Raw genomic sequence first — 24,345 nt, forward strand, 5'->3', positions numbered from 1 at the left:
GGGGTGGTGGAGCTCGCTGGGTGACAGGAGAACCCCAGACAGTGTGGGGGGGTGATGGACATGCCAGTGTTTATCGTGGTTTATTCTGAATAAACGTGCAGTGATGCGAATGGGTTCTAGCTTAGGAAGCCTCTGATGTCCCCCCATCTGTTTGGGAAGCGATATTCGGAGCTTTGAGTGCGTTTTATTATGAGCAGAGGCTTCTTATGTGTTGAAAGTGGGTTTGAAGTCCTGATGGCTCCTCTGCAGGGCATGCGGAGCAGTGGGGAGTGTGGTACCCAACGCACCTTCTTACCTATGGAGTTACATTCAGGTGCGCTCAATCGGTTGAAAGCTCAAAGTCCATATATCTAAAGAACTGCTCAAATGCTGCGTGTTCCGTATGTATTTCTTTATTCAAAAGGGGATCCTGGTTTACTAAAGGAGAGTAGAGCGTGACTTGTTTGCCAAGAGTCTTTCCATAGCAAAGCCCCGAGCGTGTGCGAGGCAGCGGTGCCAGAAAACGAGGAAGGCAATGAAAAGATACCGTTGATTTCACACCAGTGTTTGGTACATCTTGTTGGCTCCTGGATGGAGATTGCGATGCGCGGCTGGTTTGGAGCAGAGAAGCTTCATTTCATCTCCAGTGAGCTGCTTGATTTGGGCTTTTTGAGGGGGAAAACTGGCTCATTGCGGGCCATTTAGTTGGCAGCTGCGAGGCTCTTTTTGGCAGATGATTGCAGACAAATTATAGTGGGATGGCTGGACGGAGTTTTATCCCCCATCCTGTCTCTTCCTTCTGCTCAGGAAGGACTTGTGATAGTGCCCTGTTGCATTTATTCTCTACCTGCTCTGCTTTGCATGGCACGTGGTCCTCAATGTTCTCCCTGCTCGGGAAGAGGTGTCTAATGCGACTGTGTTAATGAGCGGGATGTTAATGATCTGAGCTTCTCTGTTGGATGCTCCATTGTCCAGAGAAGTCGACCCACAGCAAGAGAGTAACAGGTTGGGGGGTTTTGAGGGCACCAGAGGACTTGAGTTTAGTTCTTCACCCTATAGGTGGATTAATACTGGTTGGAATCTTGAGGGTGGCAGCCAAGGTTTTAAAAGACAGGATCTAGTCATCCCCAAGCTGGCCCTCAAGAGAAGGGAAGAAAAGAAGGAGAAGAAGAAAAACGGGCTTAAAACTGTTCTCCGCGTCCTTTTCCGTGCGCTGGGTCTTTGGGAGCATTGATTTTCCTGGCTGAGCAGCTGAAGGTTCGATTGGTTGATGTGAAGCCGTAGCTCTCTATGGAGAAAATACTCCCTGGAGTATCTGCTGGCAAGTGGCAGGTTTGAAACCATTATTCACGTTGTGCTTAGGGACCCATAAATAGGGGCAGAACAGAATAATCACTCAGGATTAATCAATCCGATTAGATGCGCAGTCTCTTGAAATAAAGGCTCTTTCAGAACCCCAAACCTCCTCCATTGAGGGTCCTTGCTTTGGTTCAGATGTGGTGTGTGATTATTGTACAGGAAAAGCAGCCTGTGCTGGGATAAAACGTGGGTATATGGGAGGAGGGTTTAATCCCAAATTAATCATTTGTATTACCAGCAATAGGCGGAGAATCACCTCCCAAGATACTTCTGTTTTTCTGGTTGTTTGACTGTTGTTATTGCATCGATCACAAATACTTTGATTTTGATGCTCTTCACGTTCCACTTGCTCAGTGTTGCCTTGCAGCAAGTTTGGGGTGTTCTGGAAGGAATTAAAGATGAATTAATCTCTGTGAGGTTGTTGTGTTGGTGCTCTGGCCTTTCCCTGTCAGATCAGGGGCTTTTTCTGCGGGTTTATTAAACCTTTATTATCAGAAGATGTATTTCTGAAGAGCTTGTGGCTCTCTGGGTGGCTCAATATCCAAGGTATAAACCTCACACAATGGGACTGCTCAATCCACGGCTTTTTTTACCCTGAAAGCTGTTGAAACGCGGGATAATCGGACTCGGTTTAGTTGAGTCGTTGAGTCACAGCGGGTCAGGACTCGCTAATTGAAACGCTCCCCAAGTTAGATTTGAATTCTGATGGAAATGAAGGGCTTGTGTGGCAACAAGCGGCGGGGTTGTGAATGGGATACGGCCCGGGGTCTCCTGCCCGGAGACCACAATAATTAGGCTCCGAATGGAGCGGATTTTGCTATACGCCGAGGATTAACAGGGAGAAAAGAGAAGGCTTAAATCACGTTGAGAAACAAGGGTGGAAACCGGGTGGTGGTTCATAGGATTCCGGGTTTCATACACGCAAACCAATACTTTGTGGATGTATTTCTTGCATGCAGCCCCTTTCCTTCCCCTCTGGAGCTTCGTAACAAAGTCAACACAATCACGAGACCTTGACGTTTAGGGTAATACAAAAGAGTTAAGAACCTGCTTGGTCAAAGGGTGTCGGGCTTGGAAGATGCTCTGCTCGAGCAGCTTATTTCAAGAAGCGATATATTTGATGTATTGAGTATTTTTCAAGAAGCGCTTGGACGACACCTTCAAACCTATAGTGTGAATTTGGGAGTTGGATTGATCCTTATGGGTCCCTTCCAACCAAGGACATTCTATGATTCTTTCAAGATAAGAATCCATAGCTGTGATAATTTAATGTGATGCTAGTTAGAACTTGAACCCTGCGAACGGCCCCTGTTGTGTCCGAGTTTCCTTTTGTACGCCTGTTTCTTCACTACCGATTTTCTTCAAGCTCATAATAATGACTTGGAGCAGAAGGATTTAACCCTGGGTTTCATACCTCCTTGTTTTCTCCTCTTTCCATAGGTTCCTCAAGCTTAGCACTATGACTGATGGAGACTACGATTATCTGATCAAACTCCTGGCCCTCGGAGACTCTGGGGTCGGGAAAACAACGTTCCTGTACAGATACACCGATAACAAGTTTAATCCCAAATTCATCACGACGGTAGGGATAGACTTTCGGGAAAAACGAGTGGTGAGTTGTCTCGTGTCTCATCTTTTCTATTCATTTGTGCTGCAAACGCATTTGATGTAATATTGCTTCTCTTCCTGCGGGTTTAGATTGTGATAATGGGTTGTCTGGGCTAGTTTTTGGCTTAATTATGAACGCTGGATTAAGGGGCCCAAGTATAGAGTTTAAATAGAAAAAACAGACACTTAAGCAGCACAGAAGCTTCAGCTGAGTTTATTAAATGAACAAGCAAAGCACAAGGAGCTTCCACCAGCTCATCACCTGAGTCGAATAATTACTAATCACTGATTTTCCACTCTTGACATTTTGGGGTAAGATAGTTTATAAGTGCAGGAGAAACTACATCTTACATGGACTTACCAGCCTTGGAATGACTTAAAGGTCTAATAAATTATCTTGTAAGAAAGAGATCCCAAAGGTTAAATATGTTGTTCTGGTACATAAAAGTCACATTAAAAAATGACTCTGTGAGATACCATGTTGATCACACATGTAATATTTAATTTGCACACTTGGTGCGGTTGATCCATTGATTTTTCACAACAGCTGATTTACACCCTGTTGCTGTTTAATAAGGAATTGAGCCCCAGCAAAAGGTGCTGTGATTCCTTTAAGCATCATGAATATGCAGTTGGGGAGGAAGTCATTAGTGCCCCACAGAAGTTAATGAAGAAAAAATAGCTTTTTAGAATAGTAGTTAATCCACTGTACAGCCATGACACAGAACACAGCGTGCTAGGCCAAGCTTTAAAGAATTAGGATCTAATTTAACGTCCTAAACATGACCAAATTATCTTCAAAGTGCAACTTTCCCGGGCGTTTCATGTGGCTCCGGGGTTTTTAAACATCATTATGAGCAGCCTCTGAAGTGGTTTGAGAGGCCAGAGTTGCCTTTTACTAAAGGGCAGAACTTATAACTCATTGCTGGCGCAAAGTAGGAGGTTTTGGGGGTTTGGGTGTGATCTGTACCTCTCTTGGTAGGTGTACAACCGCCAGGGACCAAATGGATCTCCAGGAAAGGCCTTCAAGGTCCATCTGCAGCTCTGGGACACGGCCGGCCAGGAAAGGTAACCACCTTCAGCTCCGTGCCAAACACCCCAAAGTCTTTTGCTTTTTGGGGTATTTTCAGGTGGAAAACCCAGTTTTTGTGATGCCGTGATCAGAGGAGCTCAGAAAACAAGACTGGAAGAACCGAGGGTGATGTGCTCCCCGCCTCGTGCCTGCACACGCGGGTTATTAGTTAATATTGGGTTTATAATACCTTCCTAAGCTCTGGAAGATACCATAGAACCTACCTAAGTGCCTTGTGCTTGTAGTTCACATTTTTGGGTAAGGCAGGTTCTGATTAATTTGGATGAAGCCTTCAGGTTATTCCGCTTTAAGCAGCAATACTGCAATGGCTTGTCGAGGGTTTTGATTGCGAGGTGACAAGAAACAGTGGCAGATGTATTGTTAACCCCCACTCCCCCCTTCCCGCTAAGCACAGGCCATCGGAAGGGAAAGGAGGACGGAGAGAAGAGAGTTGGAAAAATGCTGCTGATAAAATAGAGAAAATCATATAAAATATACAAAACCAATCTGGAAAGTCTCAGCAATTGCAGAGCTGGTAGCTGAAGTCCTGGACTGGACTCCGCAGCCACCCGGAGCTGGATTCAGTGTGTCACTGGCCTCGGTTCGCAGGGACAACTCGCAAGGTCCTCTCCTAATGTTGGCCATCAGGAAAAGGGAAAAGGAAGGAAAAAGGGATGAGATCCTCATGATCTCCCACTTTTAGATGAAGTATTCACGTGAGTGGGGTGTTAGACACAGTTGGTCAGTTCCTCGGTCACCTGTTTCTTGTTGCCCCTCTCGCCAGATGTGAATCTGTGCTTATCAATAAGTTTGCATTCCATTGCTCAGTTTACCAAAACACGTATCTGATTCTCCAAGAAAATGCAGCTGATATGAAGCTTTAGCTGACAGGCAAATTCACTACAAGAGAAACTTGGTTTTTAACCAAACCAGGACATGGCTTTAATTTTCCTTTTTGCAGCGCGACTGCCCAGAACCCTCCTTTGCAGGATTATTTAATCACTTGCTCCCATCTTCTCCGTGCGCAGTTGTTTGTTCTTCCCAAAGACCTTCTTGACTTGTGGCTATTGAATTTCATCCTGTTATTTCCCTAAAGGGAGGAGTGTGTGTTCTGCTTCCTCAAGCTTCCCCTACCTAGTTACATACACTGGTTTTGCTCTTAGAAAGTGAGGGGCACCCTTTTTACCTTAAACCCTACAAGTCAGCTCAAGAAAGCACTTTTTTCTTTTAAATTTGCATGGATTTGTGGCATAAAATATCAAGATATGTTTTTTCTCTCACCCAACCCTTCTCTGCTTTGCTGTTGATTCAATCAGGCAGAATTTGAACTAATAGATTAGTCACTGACCGCGCTTATATTCTCGTGTATAAACTTCCTCGGGTCGATTACTAACACACTGATTCATGAGCGTTGATGCATCAGAGCTAAAATTAAAGTCAATAATTAATGTTGAGTTTACTTCCGAGGGAACGTGCGTCTGCTAAAACTTAGTTCAACAAAGCCTCGCTCTATATGATGTTAATAGAGCCGCGTTGTCTTTCCTCTCCCACCCTCAGATTCCGAAGCCTCACCACCGCGTTCTTCAGAGACGCCATGGGCTTTTTACTCATGTTCGATCTCACCAGCCAGCAGAGCTTCTTAAATGTCAGGAACTGGATGAGTAAGTCTAACTTTAGCGCTTGACTTGTGTATTTTGGGCTGCCAGGCTCCATGTGTTTGTGAGCTGGAGAATGCTCAAAGAAGGGGTTTTGTCTAATGTGTCTAATTCGGGGTGAGGGCTTCATCAAATTGGATGATACGTGCTCTTATTTTGCACGATAGACTGTGTTGGGCATATTCTTGATAATCCTAATAATCCCGATAATCTTGATAATTCGAGGGTTCGGCTTGAAAGCACCCAAGGAAATGTGTTTGGCATGTGGTTAGTTGAGGATATTTCGAGGCGGGGAGCAAGAATTGATTGAATTAATTCATTTGGAATGATTTTGTCAACAGTCTTGGTCTCCAAGGCGCTTCCAGCGTTCTCTTATCTCCTTTTGATCTTTGCTTCCAGGTCAGCTGCAAGCCAACGCATATTGTGAGAATCCAGATATCGTCTTAATTGGTAATAAAGCTGATTTATCAGACCAAAGGGAGGTAAACGAAAGGCAAGCAAAGGACCTGGCAGACAAATACGGGTGAGTAAATAATGACAGAAGGTAAATTGAGGCTGTAACTAAGTGTAGTTGGTGATACTTGAGCAAAACACTCATAAAGTCCAAGATTTGTGGGCATTGCGGTATCACACTGATAGTGAAATGCAGCTTGTCACGCTTTCACGTCAACCTGCTTGAGTAGGAAACAGGTAGAACAAAACACCCTGTTCTAGTAGTTTGGCCCAAATCCATGGGAAATAAGGCTGAAATAAAACATTCTTACTAGAAAACTCCATTTTTGGCTTGTCCTGAGAGTTCAGGACAAAATACCAAAGGCAGCTGCACAGTCAGTGCCATGAACTAAATAACTAACAGTATTTATAACTTGATTTCTAGTTAGTTTGGAATCGTAGACACCTGTGGATTTTGGTCAAGTTCTAAGCAGCACTGAGTTTATTTGGTTTTCCCTGTAGATAATAAAGCCGTTAATGGCTTTTTTCTTATTCTAGTGAGCCTTCTGTATTTATTTCCATTACTAACCACAAAAAATGGCTGCGTAATGTAGTCAGTAAATAATTCCTTGGGCAAAAAGAAGGTGTATTTTTTTCCTTAGTTGCCCATATTGGACAGTGAGGGATGTTCAGAGAGAATTGGGCTTGTGAAACTGGGGGGAGTAATAAGCAAATCAGACTTAAAAACACTAAGAGATTATTAAAGAGTTGTCTGCAGCCAAGTAAGGAGAAATTAGTTTGTGCCAAATTTCATTGCCGAAACAATTTGTAACCTTGTCTTCTGAAAAAGGGGACAATATTGTGGATTTAAGGGGATTTGTGCTGATGTGACCATGTTATCAAGCTCAAAATGCCAGGACACATTTGAGTTTGGGTTCTGCCCAATAGAGACCACACAAAGCAAAACTCAGCCCCGTTCACTTTATTGCCACCAAACCCACCCCTGGTCACCGCACCACAGGTAGAGCAAAGACTCAAGTCTTGGTTGGCCTAAAAGTCCCTCCGGTAAAGCTTTTCCTTTCTCCGTAGCATCCCGTACTTCGAGACGAGCGCCGCGACCGGGCAGCACGTGGAGAACGCCGTGGCCACGCTGCTGGACTTGATCATGAAGCGCATGGAGCAGTGCGTGGACAAGCCGCCCAGCGCCGACGCGGCCAACGGCGCCGGCTCCGCCAAGCTGGATTCGGCCAAAGCGGAGGAGAAGAGATGCGCCTGCTAAATAGCGCCTTGGAACTGGGAGAACCAACGGGAACGCTTCATCCCGCGGCCGATCTACCACCAAATGCCGCGCGTGGGAGCCGAGTTACCTTGTTTTATTGGCATCGCGCGGTTTCCTCCAAAGAACTGGGGCCCGAGGGAAGTCGTGTCGCCGCCGGGCTCTCGCGCTGAAATGATTCTTCCCGATGTGGTGCCATCGTGGCGAACCCTCCCGCCTCCTCCTCCCCGCTCCCCCCAGCCCTCATCTTTCATTTTCAGGTGATCAGGATATTGAATAGAGGAAAGTAGCTTTATTTTTTTAAAAGAAGAGGGAATCTTGTCTGCATACACAGGGTGTCGATGTTAAAATGGAGGTGGGTGGTTTTCTAGACCTGTGCCGTTTTTCCACAGAATCCTGTTTCTTTCTAAGTCTTAATCTGCATCAGGGAGCGTGTGTTTTCTAAGGCGGTTTTCTGTGGTCTATTAGGATGTCAGAGTAAGCGGTGCTGCGAATCCGGCCTGAATCGCTGAGACATTGGGTGGTGTGCGTGCTTTGGCTTTTTGGGGTGAATTAATGTGTTTCAGTTTAAAAGGACTTATCAGGGAATTGTGCAGCGTCGCTTGTGTTGCCAAAAATCCAAGCAGGGATTGGAATGTTACGGGGAAAAAGGATGGAGAGGGATTGTGATGCTGCAGGGACAGCTGATAAAGAAGAGACTGTGAGGACAGAGAGAAACTCTATTTTATTAAACACTTTCTTGCCATTAGTTATAACTATTCTCCCCTCCTCAACGTGAGGAAATGATGCTTTATTTTCTCTATGCGTATCGCAGGTGGGATGTAGGGAAGAACTCGTGGCTGTTTGAGCTGTGGAAACTCCGCTGTGCCAAAGGGGCAATGGCAAAGATTTATTCTTATCGCAAGCAAATACAGGAAAGAGAGAAAAAATAGTATATTTATAAGTATAGATTGTTTTCTAAACCAAGTGACAGTATATTTATGAGTCTACCCTGTCCTTTTTTTGTAGAATAACCGTTCTGGTTGTATACAGGTGGTAGTTAAAGGTCTAGTTGTGCTTATTGTGCTTTAAGCTGCTTTAAAATCACTTGGAGGGGGAACAGATCGCTTGACACATCAAGTTAAATTGGTTGGGTTGGCGAGATTGCAGACTTTGCTGTATTTCAATGTTTTCAGCCTTGCTTGCCTCCAAACTGCAACCTTTGGGAGCTCAGAAACGTCTCCATGCCTCCCACAAGTGGGGAATTTACTGGAAAACCAGCAGGTTTTATGGGCGGCTCCTCGAAGGCTGTTTGCTGGCGCATTTGGCGCGGTAACGGGGTAGATGGTGCATCCGTGGAGCCGTTGGGGGAGTAACCAAAGGGCTGTGCTGCTGTGCCAGAAATCTGGCTTGTAAAGATGCTACAAGTGAGAGCCTCGACTTATAGGCTCTATAGGGTGTCTGCTATACAGTTAGATATTGTGTAGCTCCTTTTATAGGTGGAAAAGATGGTGTGGTTGTTTTCCCGGGCAGAAGATGGAAGTAGAGCGCTAGAATGTAAGTTGGTATTTGGCTACGTACACTGGAAGTTCAGGGTTCTCTTTGAACCCAGGTTGCGTTGCTTTGTAATATGTAGCATAGAATGAGCTGGTGCTCAAAGCTCCATTGCTTGTATTTCTCTCTCCACCTGCTGTAATTAGCGCTCTTAGAATACTAATAACTTCAAAATCAAATATACAGCGGTGGTACCTGATGCAGTCTGGTCTGGAGGAAGGTTTCTCCACCTCGCCACTGAGTTTGGTTCAGGAACGACAGAAATGACTGTAGTAAAAAAGCCATTGCTTAGTTTGTATTTATATACTTGCTAATGCAAGAAATGGATCCTTATTCTGTGCTTTTTAATAGGAAGAAATCTATGAATGTATATGAATCTATTATCCCAAAGGGTTTTTGCACCAAAGCTTTGTTTGGAGGGAAGGAAGAGGAGTTTCAATGTGTTTCTTTTCCTGGTAGGTGGCTTAGTTATTAAATTAAGAGGAACATGAGAAGTGATTCTCAGTGGCTACTGACAGCTCTGTTGTTCATCAGATTATCTCATTTTTTGCAAGGAAAGTTAATAATCTCTTACTAAAAATTGCTTCCCATCCCACTAGAACTTGAATCCAGATTCCGCTCTTGCAAAATTTGATGCTACGTCTTCGAACGTTTGCATTTGAGGACAAATGCAGCCCGTTAAGAAGCCTGCTGGATATCCTGCATCAGAGAGAGAAGAGCCTGGGATGCTTTATCCAGGGTGATGCTAAAAGTGCAATGTCAGTGCAGGTATTTTAACCCTGAGGGGCTTTGTCTTCAATTTCAATCCAGCCACTTCTTGTCCTTCTTCCCGCTCTCCAGGTATATTTGTCCTCCCGCTTCTAAGCGCGAATGTAAGAACGTGGCCTCAAAACCTCGGTGGCACCGCGGTGATCTCAGCGCCTCTTGTTCTCCAGCCTTTCGCTTGTTAAGTATTTGCTTTGCCAAAGCCTGGTGGTGCTGCTCCTTTCGTATTTGGTGAGTTCAGCTCCTGGGTTCATACTCGGAGGAGCGAGGACGCTTTGACCTGCCATTGCTGCTCGTGGGCATTGGCGCATCCTCTGCTGCCTTCACCTTGGAGCGCTGGTGCCAAAACCTTTTGTACGCGATACTAAAGACAAAATGCTGTAGGTAAGAGAAACACCCTTTGATATTTACCAGAGAACCCAGTTGGAGAAGTTACTTGTGTATTAGTGCTCGGCCGAATCGGGTCTGGAGTGCGTGTGAAATGAGGAGCTGCTGTCAGGCCAACCAAGTAGAGCTAAAATGGTATAAAAATTAAGGCTCCACAAAGTACCTACTCCATGAACATAGAGATGTGAATGAGTTGCTTCTTGTTGTTTTAAGTATTACCCAGCCCTGAAGAAAATTATTCCATCAACTGCACATGGCCAGGAAAGTATTAATGACTATTCTTCAATGCTTTTGGAGGCTTAAGCAGATGCTCTCTAGGAGTTAATGTGTAGCAATATGTGTTAGAAATGCCTGACACAGAGTGTGGCACATGGTGTATTTTACTCTTGACAATCATTTAAGCTTTAATTTTACGAACTATTTTTATCTGGGATCAGTTTGCTGTGCTCAGGCAACCACAAATCCTCCTTTCTCAGCCTAAATATGTGAAGGGTTGTCATACACATATTTATATGTTAAAGGATCGGATCATATAAGAAACTTCGTTAAAAGTTGCGTAGGAGTTTCAGACCATGCTCTGATCTTACAAATAGGAGGAGAAGCAGCTGTAAAAAGGAATAGTTTTCTACCTGAGTGCTGGGAGACCTGGCTTGAGGCACCTTTAAAGAGAAACCCACAGCATATTGATTATCCCTCCCCAAAAATCCCCCCCCACACCCCTATAGGATAAGTTTGGGTTTGTTTTTTCCAGAGGATGCTGTTGACTCTTTGATGCTGGGCAGATCTGCTTCTAATTTATTATTAATTATTATTTCTAGCTAAACTAGTTGAAGGTGACAGGGGAGATGATTCTTTGCTATGTGCTTTTGGTCCGTATGGTTACCTAGTTAAAACATAACGTTAGCAAATAGACCCTAAAATTGTCCATCCGCATCGTGCAATAGGGCTTGGTGGACAAACTGTAGATTAGAAGCCGCCTGTTGTATTCTGCTCAACTTACTTATGGAAGTTAAATGGGGTTTTTTGGTTCTCCCAAGGTCTCTTTCACACTAAGATCCTGTAGCAATGACCTTTTTGGTGTTTCCTTCTGTTACGCCACCCGTGAGCATGTTTTATGTTCGTCTTAACAGATCTGTGCTCTGAGCGTGATTGAAACTGTATCTTGAATACAAATAGTCTCTTTTTTTAAATTAGAGATGCCCTTTGATGCTTGTTCCTGTCCCTTTGTTGTACCCAAGTACCTGTGGCTTCTAAACCTCCTGTCACCAGCTTCACCGGTGTCTGGGGTCGCGTCATCCAGCTGAGGAATGTAGCCTGTGCCTCGGTTTCTGCACTGGTATTTTCAGAATAAAAGGATATTTTTCAGTGCTGTCTCTAGGCTGGTTTGGGGAGGAAACAGCGGCTTTGCCATGAGTTTTCAGCACTGGAAATGATAGGAAAACACGCCTGGCACCCCGACTTCACCCCGCGGGGAAATGGGTCCATTGACAGAGCTCACCCTCCAGAATAGGGCTCAGGTGAGTGTGACCACACAATCGCCAAGTTAATCCCGTGTATGAGTCATATATCTAAAGTCAGATAAGAAAAGGAACAAACCGAAACTTTGCGCCTTTACGCCTTCTTTCAGCAGCGCTGCTTTGCTTTGTTTGGCTCCCAAGATGTGCCACAACACCGGACCTCAGCGCCCCATCATCCTACAACCGCGGGTGGCGAAGTGCGACTGTACCAACATGCCAGGCAGCCAAAGGTTTATTTTATAGTCTTACCTAAAGGTGAGTTGGGTTAAACTGAGTCTCTGTTTCAGTCTGGGCAGGGGGAGCCCCGTTGTGCTGCACCAGGGATGCGCCACCCCCAGGCATGGCCATCTCACCATCTCTTTCACCAGCTCTTGCCTTAGTTGCAGGTTTATTCTTGCAACCAAGAGGTTGTAACACGCAGGAAAAGTCCTCGCAAAGGTCAGGGACAAAGATGCAGGTGTTTGTTCAGCTCTCCTGCTGCCGTAGCCGGGTGAGCAGCCCGTAAGGGGACACTCCGAAGGCTCCCGAGTGGCGCGGGGCACTGCAAAGCACAGAAGGTGGAGATCGCTCAGACACACCAAGCTAGGCTTAACCCCCCCCCGAGGTTTGTATCTTGGGCTCTGGTTTGCAGCAGAGCTTATGTTTTTCCTCTCCTTTATCACGATCGTCTGTGCAGGATGAACTAAGGCCTCAGAGCCCCATGGGGACACCGGTGGTTGTTCATGTGTCTCCAGGTACTCACTCTGTCCAGACGCCTTTGGAAACCATAGTCTTGGGCTTTCCAGACCAGAACTCCACTCTGTCTTTCAGTTCTTTATTCTGCAAGGAAAAAGAAGTTAAAAAATAAACCAAACCCCACTCAGCATAATGGAGCAGACAAGCAGCTGCTCCTCCACAAAGGTTTTTGGGGGGTTTGGGTGGATATTTTTGTGTTTCTTTTCAATTTTGTACTTTGCAGCTTCACCTGTGCTTCCAGTGCAGTCAGCTTCTCGGTCAGGTCCTCTATCCTTTTATCTTGGCTTTTGAGTTCCTTGTTCAGTTCCTCTGCCTGAAGGGTAGGAAATCAAACCTTAAACAACATCTAAAACATCTCCGTGTCGAGAAAAAACACAGAGCTGAGGGTATAATGACAACAGGGTAAGTGCAGACCAGTCAAGTCCCTGCTCTTTGACCATGTTGATTAATGGATTTGCCATAATTGACTGAGCTGACCTCCTGGATGACCATATTGATTAATTGATGTACCATATTGATGAAGCTGACCTCCTGGATGACCATATTGGTTAACCAATTGGCCATAACTGATGGAGCTGACCTCCTCCATGACCATGTTGCTTAGCTCAATTGGTTATGGCCCATTGTTTAAGCAACATGGTCATCGAGGAGGTCAACTCGATTGGTTATGGCCCATCGGTTGACCTCCTTGGTGACCATGTTGCTTAACTGATTGGCCATAACCGATCGAGCTGACCTCCTCGATGACCATGTTGCTTAACCAATGGGCCATAACCAATTGAGCTGATCTGGATGACCATATTGCTTAACCAATTGGCCATAACCGATTGAGCTGACCTCCTAGATGACCATATTGCTTAACCGATGGGCCATAACTGGTGGCGCTGACCTCCTGGATGACGGTGCGCAGGCCGTGCTGCTGGGCCTGGATGAGGCGCTGCAGGTGACAGATCTGCTCCCGCAGGGTGACAATCTGCTGCTCGACATCCCGGCACCTGCGGGCAGAGCAGGGTCAGTCTGGATCCTTCACCCACCCACATTGCTGGTGAAGATAAATAACTCTAATTCATACAGCACAACATAAAGCAGAACAAATAAAACCATAGTCTGAGATACGTTTTGCCTTGTAGGACCTCCCTTACTAGCTGTCAATAAATAAATTCACAATAATGAAGGCCATTGCATTTCTACCTCACACACAACATCACCAAAGCAGCGTCGAATTCAAGCAAGAACAGTGCAATTAGTGCAGGCAAGGTGGAAGCAAACATAGAATCATTTTGGTTGGAAAAGTCCTTTAAGATCAAGTCCAACCATTAACCCACCCCCAGCACTGCCCCATGTCCTGAGAACCTCATCTGTGTGCATTTTCAACCCCTCCAGGGATGGTGACTCCAGCACTGCCCTGGGCAGCCTGTTCCGATGCCCAACAACCCTTTCCATGAATAAATGTTTCCCGATATCCAAATTAAACCTCCCCAGTGCAACTTGAGACCATTTCCTCTCAAAGCACTAGGAATTCAAGTGGAATCAACATCTAAGAGCTGCAGGACATCAACATCTTCAAGAAATCACGGTAAATCACTATTTGACCCACTTGCTGTCATCAAGAGTAATCTCACTAACAGAAGGAAAAGATTCGCTGGTAGTTTATGTGGAATAACCCCCTAGAAAGAAAGAAAAGCACTTTATATCACATGCATTGAGTTACCGTTTGCTGTCTTCATTCCTCGCCATCATCTGGTGAAGCGTCTTTTCAAATGACGTCTTCTTCTCTATCAGGGTTTGCTTTTCCTAAAGAAACCAAATAGAAAAGTTATAATATGCTTCCTACCATTTGGTGACAATTCTGCAAACAGAATTCCCCAACAACCACCTACAGCAACATCTGCTGTAGGTACAAACTGGTCTGACCTCTGAAATTGAATCCAAAAGGGGTGACTGTAGCAATTTACTACAGCAAAGTCCATATTGTGTTAAAATTGCACTTCTCGCTTTTACTTAATGACCAAAATAATGAGCATCTGTGCAGGGAACACCGTATTACTGCTACATTGGCCATAATTGATGGAGCTGACCTCCTGGATGACCATATTGATTAATCGATTGGCCATAATGGAACTGATTGAGGGTGGCCATACATCCACCCTCACAAGCTTGTCTGCAGAGGGACAAATCTGAATAGAAGTCCGGACAAAGCTCTCAGCTTCAGAAAAATCACCCGCATGTGATGGGGCGGCATCTATTCATTAACCTCATAGTTATCCCAGGACAGGAAAAACTGATGTTAAAAATGGCATTTCTATAGGAGCGATTCCTACGTACATTAGAAAATCCCACGCGTGGTTCTATTGCTTTTTGCAGCTCCACTACCACCACCAAACTACATTCACAGCCACCATTTGCCTGCCCACCATTTCCAACACATTTTCCAATATCTGAGGGTAAAATGAGCAGTTTTACCACTGGGATGGCGACATTTTCACTTCAAGGTGAAACAGCAACCGAACACAATAAATTCCTCGCCCACTTCCAGGATGGACGGACACACAGACAGATGGACAGCCGTACCTCCTGCATCCTCCGCACGCGCGTCTCCATCTCCGCGATGCGGCTGCATCTGTCCCTGACGCTTTCGGCGAGGCGGGCGCTGTTTTGGGAGCTTTGCTGGAGCTTCGCTTCGTGCTGGAGATTGTGGGTCTGCAACAACGGAGTTAATTGGGGTTTGTTGGGACGGACAGAGATGGGGCTCAAGGGATTTCGAGCCAATGCTACTTCTCCTAAATCAAAGTTTGCAGCGCAAACCCAGGAGAAATATTATGATCCTGAAGACGGCCACATGGGGGGAGATTTGTACCTGGATTTGCTGCTTCTCATCCTCGTGGCTTTTTTTCAGCTGTTCCGAGCGCGCCTGGTAATTCTCATACAGCTTTTGGGAGGCAGATCTGAGAGCTTGTACACCCGCTTCTCTTGTGGCTTCCAGCTGCAAAGAGCAATTGTACTCTCTATATCTATATCTACATCTATATCTACATCTATATCTATATCATCTACATCTACATCTATATCATCTATATCTACATCTATATCTACATCTATATCTATATCATCTACATCTACATCTATATCATCTATATCTACATCTATATCTACATCTATATCTATATCATCTACATCTACATCTATATCTACATCTACATCTATATCATCTATATTTATATCTACATCTATATCTACATCTACATCTATATCATCTATATCTACATCTACATCTATATCATCTATATCTACATCTACATCTATATCTACATCTACATCTATATCTACATCTACATCTATATCATCTATATTTATATCTACATCTATATCTACATCTACATCTACATCTACGTCTATATCTAATCTACATCTATATCTACATCTACATCTATATCTAATCTACATCTATATCTAATCTACATCTATATCTACATCTACATCTATATAGTGCTTTAAAAAATGAGGTTGTAACCACATGCTGAATAAGCCCTCTATACAAAATAAATATCAGTATTCACCCTTGTCAAAAACAAATGCATTGAGCAAGCACCAGGTTGCAGCAGCCAGGACACAACTCTAAGTAACTAGGTTGCAAGGCACGGGAATTTGTCCAAAACCCTCCAAACCCACCCCAAAACGCACCTTGATCTTCAGCACTTGGTTCTCCCTGCTCACCAGCAGCAGCTGCTCCTCCGTTTCCTTCAGCGTCGTGGCCACGGGGCTGCGGTTCCAGCGGCTGCAGCGCGGCTCCGGCGCCTCCCCCGGCACCTGCTCCGGGAAACATTTAGATATATTTTAAAAATAATAAGAGAAACAGCTCAGGCGATGGAGCTGGCTCGACAAGACTCAGCCGCTTTGTGAAAAAGAGCTTTCCGTGATTGATTATTTGTTAATTATCCCCATCGCATCCTCCTGTCTCCCACCCCACGGCGCTCTTTTGGTACGGGGTAAAACGGCCTCTGTGCGTTGCTGAGAGTGAAGAAATGAGATATGAGATGGACTGGGCTGTTTCATTGCTCACAACACCTCTCATGGGAGAACAATATAAGGAAAAGGTATATCATTAACTAAGCTCCGTGCTTCCTGCTGTTCCTCCGGCGTTCAGGGAAGCGACAACTCCAGAGTATTTCAGGTATTGGAAAGAGCACGGAAATACCTTTTTGACGTATTCGGCCTCCTGGGTGAGCTGGGAGCAGGAGGAGCCGTACAGGACGAGCTCCCCCTCGGCGCCGCGGTCCTGCCGGCTGACCTGCTCCGTCAGCAGCAGCGTCGTCATCACGATCCGCGCGGGTCTTGGCTCTGCAACAGAAAAGGGGCTTTTTAGTACCTTTCAGTTGAGCCCGTTTCCTTCCATTTCAACCCCGGGGACAAGCAGGAATCACCAGCTCAAAGCACTAAATGTTAGGGACCACTTTAAAAAGAACGCAGACACCTGCTTGGTATTTTTGCAATGAGACATATTCATTATATATTATATATATATATAAAATATATAGAAATACATCAATATATAAAATGTATATAAATATATAATACATTATATTATATTATATTATATTATATTATATTATATTATATTATATTATATATTAAATTGTATTATTATATTATATATAATCCTGTATATTATATTTATAATACATAATATATATAATATTATATATAATAAATATAATATATAATATATAGGATTATATATTATATAATATATAGGACTATATATAATTATAATAATATTATATAATATATAATAATATACATTATATATATTATATATAGGATCTATATATAATACTATATTATATTATATAAAAATATATTAATTAATTATATATAATTACTTCTTTATATATTCATGATATATTATAGATTATCATATATAATTATATAAAACATAATGTATCATATATAATATACAATATGTATTATAGATAATATATATAATATATATTATGTTGTTATTATATATTGTATATTATATATTACCTAATAATATGTATATGATATATCACGTATCATATAGATATCACGTATCGTATCATATATATATATATATCTCACGTATCGTAGCATATACGTATCACATCATACATATATATATCACGTATCGTATCATATATATATATCACGTATCATATCATATATGTATCACGTATCATATCATACATATATATATCACGTATCGTATCATATATATATATATCACATATCGTATCATATATGTATCACGTATCGTATCATACATATACCACGTATCGTATCATACATATATATATCACGTATCGTATCATATATATATATATCACGTATCGTATCATACATATATCACGTATCGTATCATACATATATCACGTATCGTATATACACTTATATTCATTTATTTTCCCTAAATGTTTCAGTAACTTTGGACCAGCATCCTGCACCCCAACGCTCCATTATTCCAGCCAACTTGCAGCCAGAGATCCCATGCAGAAAATAAGGGAATAACTCCCACTTTTCTGCAGTTTAAGTCAAACCCCAAAGCTTTTGCCACCTGTCTGCGAAGCTCCTAAACCAAACCCGACTATGCCGCGCACAGTAATTCTGCTCAATTCAGCCTTCCCAGTGCAGAACTGGTTTTAACTGGGTTCCAGAGGTTTATCCCTGTCCTGCTTAGACACGAGTAGCAGCACAAAGCTCGGGTGACACCGTAACTCTCAGGAATAATAATAATAATAATGATTTTTCAAAGCTATATGAGGGTCAGATGAGAGCCAAGCCATGATTTCTTTTTCTCGTAGAGAGAATCAAGCCCCGAGCCCCTTTGCTGGGTTTGCGCTGTGCAAGGGTGACATCCAGTGTCAGCCGCACTGCAAAACCCCCATTGCCAGCTGCTGGGCTGCAAACACACGGCACACAAGCTCCTTATTAATGCCTGCAACCAATTAAGCTTTACACAGAGGGATAATGAAGCCACTTAAGGGGCGGGGAGGGTGTGGATGGGCAAAAAAAATCTCCGCCAAAAGCGGTTGCGCTTTGCAAAGCTCCCACACCACTTAGGACAATATCCCGTTTTGAAAGGCGTTAATTTGACAATACCAAATTCAAAGGCTTTGGGCTCCTTGCCCGCAGCGCCAGGAAGGTCACTTGGGCTGGCACCTTTCTTAATTAGCTCATTTTCTTAATAAAATCATAATGAGGTGCATTCTGGAAGCGGGAGCATCAGCAGATGCCACATCCCTGCCCGTCCGAGCTGGGCTGTTCCGGACACGGAGGAAAATCAGGTTGCTTAAGAGTGAGCGACCTTTTCTAGATATTCCACATTTTTAGGACTATAAAAGCACATCTCTGCTCCTACTGATGACGGTCACTTGCCCTAAAGCTCACACCAGAATCCAGGACACACCAAGCAGGAAAGCACCACCCTCACTTATATAAGGAACAGCCCAAATGATCCAGAATAACGTTATTTGGAGGAACTTTCAACATAAAACAATCTTTATGTTATTACAGGCTTGGTCATAAAGAGGTAAATAAACACCGCGCTCTTCCCATAGTTTATATAATATTCATTCACTTTCTAGTGCCTGGGCACATGCATAGAAAAGCGGTTTATTTGTTACCATTGTTCTCACAAATGTTTAAAAGAAAAGGTTTAACGAATACGCAAAGCACATATCAACACCACCGCCTCTCCCCAGGCAAAAATGCACCTATTTTATATTGTCCCCCCCGCACGGAAGCCGAGGGAGAACATCAGATAAGCGGTGACTAACAGCACCGCAACAGTTCGGAGCCAGAAATCACTTTGCAAACAACCCCCAGACCTGCGGCTACGAGACATTCGCTCATCCGGGCGGCATCGGCACAAACCGCAAAGAATAATTCGCTTTTGGCTTTATACAGGCTCCTTAATTAAGGAAGGGATACGGGACAGGGAAAAAATGGGTGATGGTTTATTAAAAACATGTGGCAGTTGGTGCCAAAGGTCGCTCAAGGGACGGGGATTGGTCAGGTTTTGGAGGGGCTAATATGGGGGAAATGCTGAACAAACACTTGGGGTCACAGGGAGCTGAGACCCAGCAGCTCAGTCCCAAAGCTGGGGGGTCGCAGCAGCTCCCGGGATGGTGTTTTAGGGGCCACCGGGGTGAGGGAAGAGGTGTCACCGCCCCCCAGGGAACAACGCGCTGTCCCCGGAGCCCCCGAGCCCGGACTCACCTTGGGAGGGAGCGGACATGGGACCGGCAGCTTCGCTCCGGGGACCCCGGCACAGGGGAACCGACCCGTGCCGGACCGACCCAGCCCGGGCCCGCCCGCACCTGCGGCCACGCCCCCGGCCACGCCCCCACCCGCAGCCACGCCCCCACCTGCGGCCACGCCCCGGCTGAGAAGGTGGCGAATATACAGGTGAAAGTACGGTAACCGTATCACTGAAAAGGTGGAGAATATACAGGGAAAATGTGGTAAACGTACCGCTGAAAAGGTGGCAAATATACAGGGAAAACACAGTAATTTTACTGCTAAAATATGGATAATATACAGGTACCTCTTAAAAGATGGAGAATATACAGGTAAAATATGGTAAACGTACCGCTGTGAAGGTGGTGAATATACGGGTGAAAAATGGTACATGTACCGCTGAAAAGGTGGTGAATATACAGGTGAAATATGGTAACCATACTGCTGAAAAGGTGGCGAACATACAGGGAAAATACAGTAAATATACAGCACAAAATGTGGTGAATATACAGGGAAAATACGGTAACCGGACTGCTGAAAAGGTGGCAAATATACAGGTAAAATACGGCAAATATACCGCTAAAAAATGAGGCCTGGGAAAGCAGCTGCCTTGAAGAAAAGGGCTTTAAGGCAAAGTATTGATGGAAATATGGCTGAGAAAACTGCAGACATCCTGGGAAAGAGGCTAAAACAGAGAATCCGCAGGTAAAAGTGTGTAGTAAACTCTCTGACAAACAGGAAAGTCCCGATTGGCAAGTCTGCTCCTTTAAGATCTATATCCCAATCACATAACCCCCATAAATATATCAAGTTGAGCTCTCTTCTTTTTTCCAATCAACATTTTGCATCTGAAGGCGATTTTGCCCATGGGCTGCACACCTGTATGTGCCCTGCTATAGGTGCACTCCTATAGGGACCTGGCTATAGGTGCCCAGAGGCCTTGGGGGCTGAATTGCCCTGCTGAGGTCCCTGTGATGCTCCTAGGTGACCTGTATGAATCCTGCATCTTAACAGGTTTCTGTTGGAGCGTAAAATAATTTGCTTATTAACTAGAAATGGGAAAATATATATATATATATATATATATATAAAAATACACCACCCATTTCTCACCCCGCCCCCCCCCCCAGAAGCAAAGAGCCTGGAGGATGAAAACGCAAAGTCTTGGGGATGGAATTGCAAATTCAGGTGCTGTTCCCGGAGCAAACGTGGGATCGGCAGCACCAAGTTTGGGTCCCAGCCTCACCTGCCTGTGTCCGGTTCCTTCTTGGCAACAGCAGCTCTGAAACCTCCAAAGCAAGAGGCCCAGGGGGTGATTTTTCCTGTTATCAGCTCAACTGAGAATAGCTAACTAAGGTTAATCTTTAACACATTCCTGGGACTAAGAGTCTCCTCGATGGGCTCCAGGTGTTCTCTGCAGCCCAGGAGGGCTGAATGCAGGCTGGGGGTTCATTGGCATTTATTGCTTCAGGGAGGCAAAGCAAAATGCGACTTAATGCATCTTTAAAGCCACGTTTGGAACGGTTTGCAAACTCCGTTTTGCCGCGCGAAACCTCTGAGGGTGTCAGATTTGGTGCTTTGCGGGGTTATTGTGGCACCTCTCAAAGGGGAAATCCATGGGAGGCGATGGATGCGATGCTGAAGGAGCTTGTCCCAGGATCTCGTCCCTTGCTCCAGCACAGCGACACGTTCTGCAGTCAACAGGCTGCATGTCTCGGGTTTTATTGCAAGAGAGCTTAGACTTGGCCTAACCGGAGTCCTAGACACGTGTAACACCCGCGTGGCAGCGGAGGTTAACGAACCCGGGTAACGTGGGCGAGCGATTCAGCCCGGGATCGTCGCTCCTCCTCGCTGCAGCATCCTGTTTTGATCCAGCACCGAGGTTTTTATAGAATACACTCTAAGCTCAGCCTATGTATGGCAACTCAACTCCCATGGCTTGCTCAATCACGCAACCATTTCATATTATTATGCAAACATCGCATTTTTTGCAGTTATATCCACAAGCTCACAAAAAGAAAATGGAAATGTTAATATATGGCTATAGGTTTTCCCTCAGAACTTCGGTTACGTTTTGCTGAGTCAAGCATTAAGTTTATTTGCAAATTCGGTGCTCTGGCCTAAAGCCTGTTGAATAGAACGTGAAGAAACGTTGCCACACATCCTACCCACCATGGCATCCCCATCTGGTTCCCTGCTCCCCAGAAACCATGGAAAACATGGAAATACATTTAAAGTGAAGCTTTACTAATTGGAGACTCCAAGTTCCTCCAAGCAACTGCATAAACAACCTTTCAGTGGTGGCTTTGAGAACCTTTTCCGCTTGTAACCCTGAGAGAAGGTGTTTCAACAAAGACCGAAGGTTGGGCTTTCCAGACAAAGATGTCAGAGGAGGTTTTTGCTCTGACAAGCCCTGCAGCTCCATAAATACGGTGAGTCATTCGTCTGCTGAGTCACCAGCAGGACCCAGATGCCAAACACCCCGCGTGGCCACGCACACGGGTTCTCACGGGGCTTCCAGCCATTTCCCTACCATTAAAATCCCCCCGCAGCTGCCGGCTTAAAATCCTCCTTACAACCAGTAAAATCACCCCAAAAGTGGAGGGATGTCATAGGGAACATCCCGAAGCTGAAGCGACGCACATTAGCAGAGCTGCCTCAGAAAAGCAGACATGAAGGGGTCGGTGGCTTCGCGTTTGCACCCGAGAAAGTCACCTAATTCCAGCTAATGTTCGAACTAAACAGCACTAATCCTTCAACGAGGAGCCAAAGACAGCTCTTTTTGCCTCAAGTGTTTAATAGTCACCAGGGAAGCCTGGTAATTAATTTATTGCTTTAATTATACAGTGTGTTAACTGTTCCTGTCAATGTCTTTTTAAGATAAGAGTTTTGTTGCATGAGGAGTTTGGGCAAGAATAAAGAGTTTTGCTTATCTTGCCGAGGCTGAAAACACAACATTAGCAGGAAAATGAAGCCCTCGCTCTTCCTGCAGTTTATAGAGACATTTTAAAAGCATCTAAGCAAGACTAGGGAGTGCCTGACTAAATAGGTCCTCTCACAATATTTGCTATTTGAAAACGAAATAAATATTGTGTCGGGTCTACCCAACCACTAATTTGAATTAATTAAATAGAAACCGAAGCTTGGAATTCGTTCCTTTAGTTTCATACGTACAGAAGAGCTTGTGAACCAAAGAGCTTGTCATGTTTTTTTTCCCCCCATAAATCATTTGTTCCAACAAAATGCTCTCCCTATAAAACTTGCTCCACTGTAATTAAAACGAGGGGTGGTTATTGGCAGGGTTTGTGGGCTCTGTCAGTACTAAATTATCCTACCAAACTTTATGTGCCGTTCTCAGTCGTCCTGTATAATTATCCAGTTTATATCGACATTGGCTGATGTTATTTATCGAGTGGAGATGAACCAACTAATGAAGTTACACTGGCCATGGAGATCCCCCCAGAAATGGGGATTAGAGACCAAAAAAATGTAAAGGAGTCAGGAAGAACCTGATGTGGACCACTATGGTTATGTTTACACCCAGCTGCTATAAAATTAGTGCTAATTTTCTGCCCGTAGTGATGAGGAAAGTGAGGTCTGGAAATGGTGACTCACTGTTTCCACCCAGCTCTGCTGCGCCCTATGGACCAGGAAAGCTCAGCCACCGCTGTTTTCTTGATCGTCATACGCGATTGCTCTTAGAAAATCACTATTTTCATGGTCTGGTGCTGAAGAAGAAGATCCAAGACACATTTTCCTGCCTGTGTCAACACTCGGGATGATAAATGAGTCAGTGATGTTCTCTTACCTGCTAACAAATGAAGCTGTCTTCTTCCATTCTGGGTTTAAAGTCATGGTTTTCTCATCCTCCAGACCTTTTTCCCCTCAAGAATGTGGTGGAGCACACAAAAATATACATCTTCTCGGATCTGCATGGCGTGGTGTTATCCTCAGCTGCAGGAAATACAGGAAATATTTGAATTTGCTTTCACAGCCTTAGGCTGCATAATCTGTAGCAAGAAACTTCAGCCCAGAAGAGCATCAGATGATCAGACCCCATCACTTTGCAGCCTGGAGGAACCCACAGCCTCAACCCTTGTGCACAGAGTTACCTTGGAGTAAATGAGTTGTAACATGTGGGTTTGACCCCAATTCAACACAAGACTTAGGGGACGCTGCCTGTGCGTTTATATCCCATTTATGTCACCTTCTGGAGGTGCTTCCAGCTGGCCCTGGCCCAGCAGATACGCCCAAGGAGCTCTTGTGGGTGAGATAAACAGGGCAGGGCCTGATCCTGACGTGCTGATGGAGCTGGGACATGACTGGGAGGTCTAGTGGGGCAGGAGCAGCCACGTGCTCAGCAGCAAATTCCCCATGGAGATGGGCTGAGAGACCTGGGGTTGTCCAGCCTGGAGAGGAGAATGCTCCAGAGACCTTAGAGCAGCCCTCAGTTCCTAAAGGGACCTACGAGAAAGCTGGAGAGGGACTTGGGACAAGTGCATGTCGTGATAAGACAAGGGTGATGAATTTAAACTGAAAGAGGGGAGATCGAGGTGGGATCTAAGGAAGAAAGTCCTCACCATGAGGGCGGTGAGACACTGGAACAGGCTGCCCAGAGAAGCTGTGGATGCCCCATCCCTGGAGTGTCCAAGGGCAGGTTGGACGGGGCTTGGAGCAACCTAGTCTAGTAGAAGATGTCCTTACCCATGGGCCTAGATGAGCTTTGGAGGTCCCTTCCAACCCAAACCGCTTTACAACTCTATAATACAA

At 44.7% G+C, this 24,345-nt stretch overlaps 2 protein-coding genes across 4 annotated transcripts; one reads left to right on the top strand and one right to left on the bottom strand.

The window, feature by feature from the left end:
• Positions 1 to 2,797: 2,797 nt before the first annotated feature.
• RAB27B (RAB27B, member RAS oncogene family) lies at positions 2,798 to 7,384 on the top strand (the record flags this gene model as incomplete). Its single annotated transcript, XM_080362620.1, has 5 exons — positions 2,798 to 2,950; positions 3,929 to 4,014; positions 5,576 to 5,679; positions 6,073 to 6,196; positions 7,195 to 7,384. 5 exons carry the CDS (start codon positions 2,798 to 2,800, stop codon positions 7,382 to 7,384), a joined length of 657 nt encoding a protein of 218 aa, XP_080218746.1.
• A 4,388-nt stretch (positions 7,385 to 11,772) lies between these two features.
• On the bottom strand, positions 11,773 to 23,727 carry CCDC68 (coiled-coil domain containing 68). 3 transcript variants are annotated; one of them, XM_080362803.1, is made up of 11 exons: positions 23,688 to 23,727; positions 23,384 to 23,529; positions 16,514 to 16,656; positions 16,000 to 16,128; positions 15,176 to 15,301; positions 14,890 to 15,018; positions 14,030 to 14,112; positions 13,208 to 13,313; positions 12,548 to 12,631; positions 12,326 to 12,402; positions 11,773 to 12,124 (listed from the first exon to the last, which is right to left on the bottom strand). In XM_080362803.1, the coding sequence occupies exons 3-11, from the start codon at positions 16,631 to 16,633 to the stop codon at positions 12,049 to 12,051; spliced, it is 930 nt and encodes a 309-aa protein (XP_080218929.1). In that variant the 5' UTR covers positions 16,634 to 16,656; positions 23,384 to 23,529; positions 23,688 to 23,727; the 3' UTR covers positions 11,773 to 12,048. The 3 variants fall into 3 exon arrangements, with proteins under 3 accessions (XP_080218929.1, XP_080218928.1, XP_080218927.1); XM_080362802.1 differs by lacking the exons at positions 23,384 to 23,529; positions 23,688 to 23,727 and adding an exon at positions 19,555 to 19,634 and having other exon boundaries at positions 16,000 to 16,125; XM_080362801.1 differs by lacking the exons at positions 23,384 to 23,529; positions 23,688 to 23,727 and adding an exon at positions 19,555 to 19,634.
• Positions 23,728 to 24,345: the final 618 nt, after the last annotated feature.

This window comes from Nesoenas mayeri (genome assembly GCF_963082525.1).
Source record: "Nesoenas mayeri genome assembly, chromosome: Z".
Taxonomy (NCBI): Eukaryota; Metazoa; Chordata; class Aves; order Columbiformes; family Columbidae; genus Nesoenas; species Nesoenas mayeri.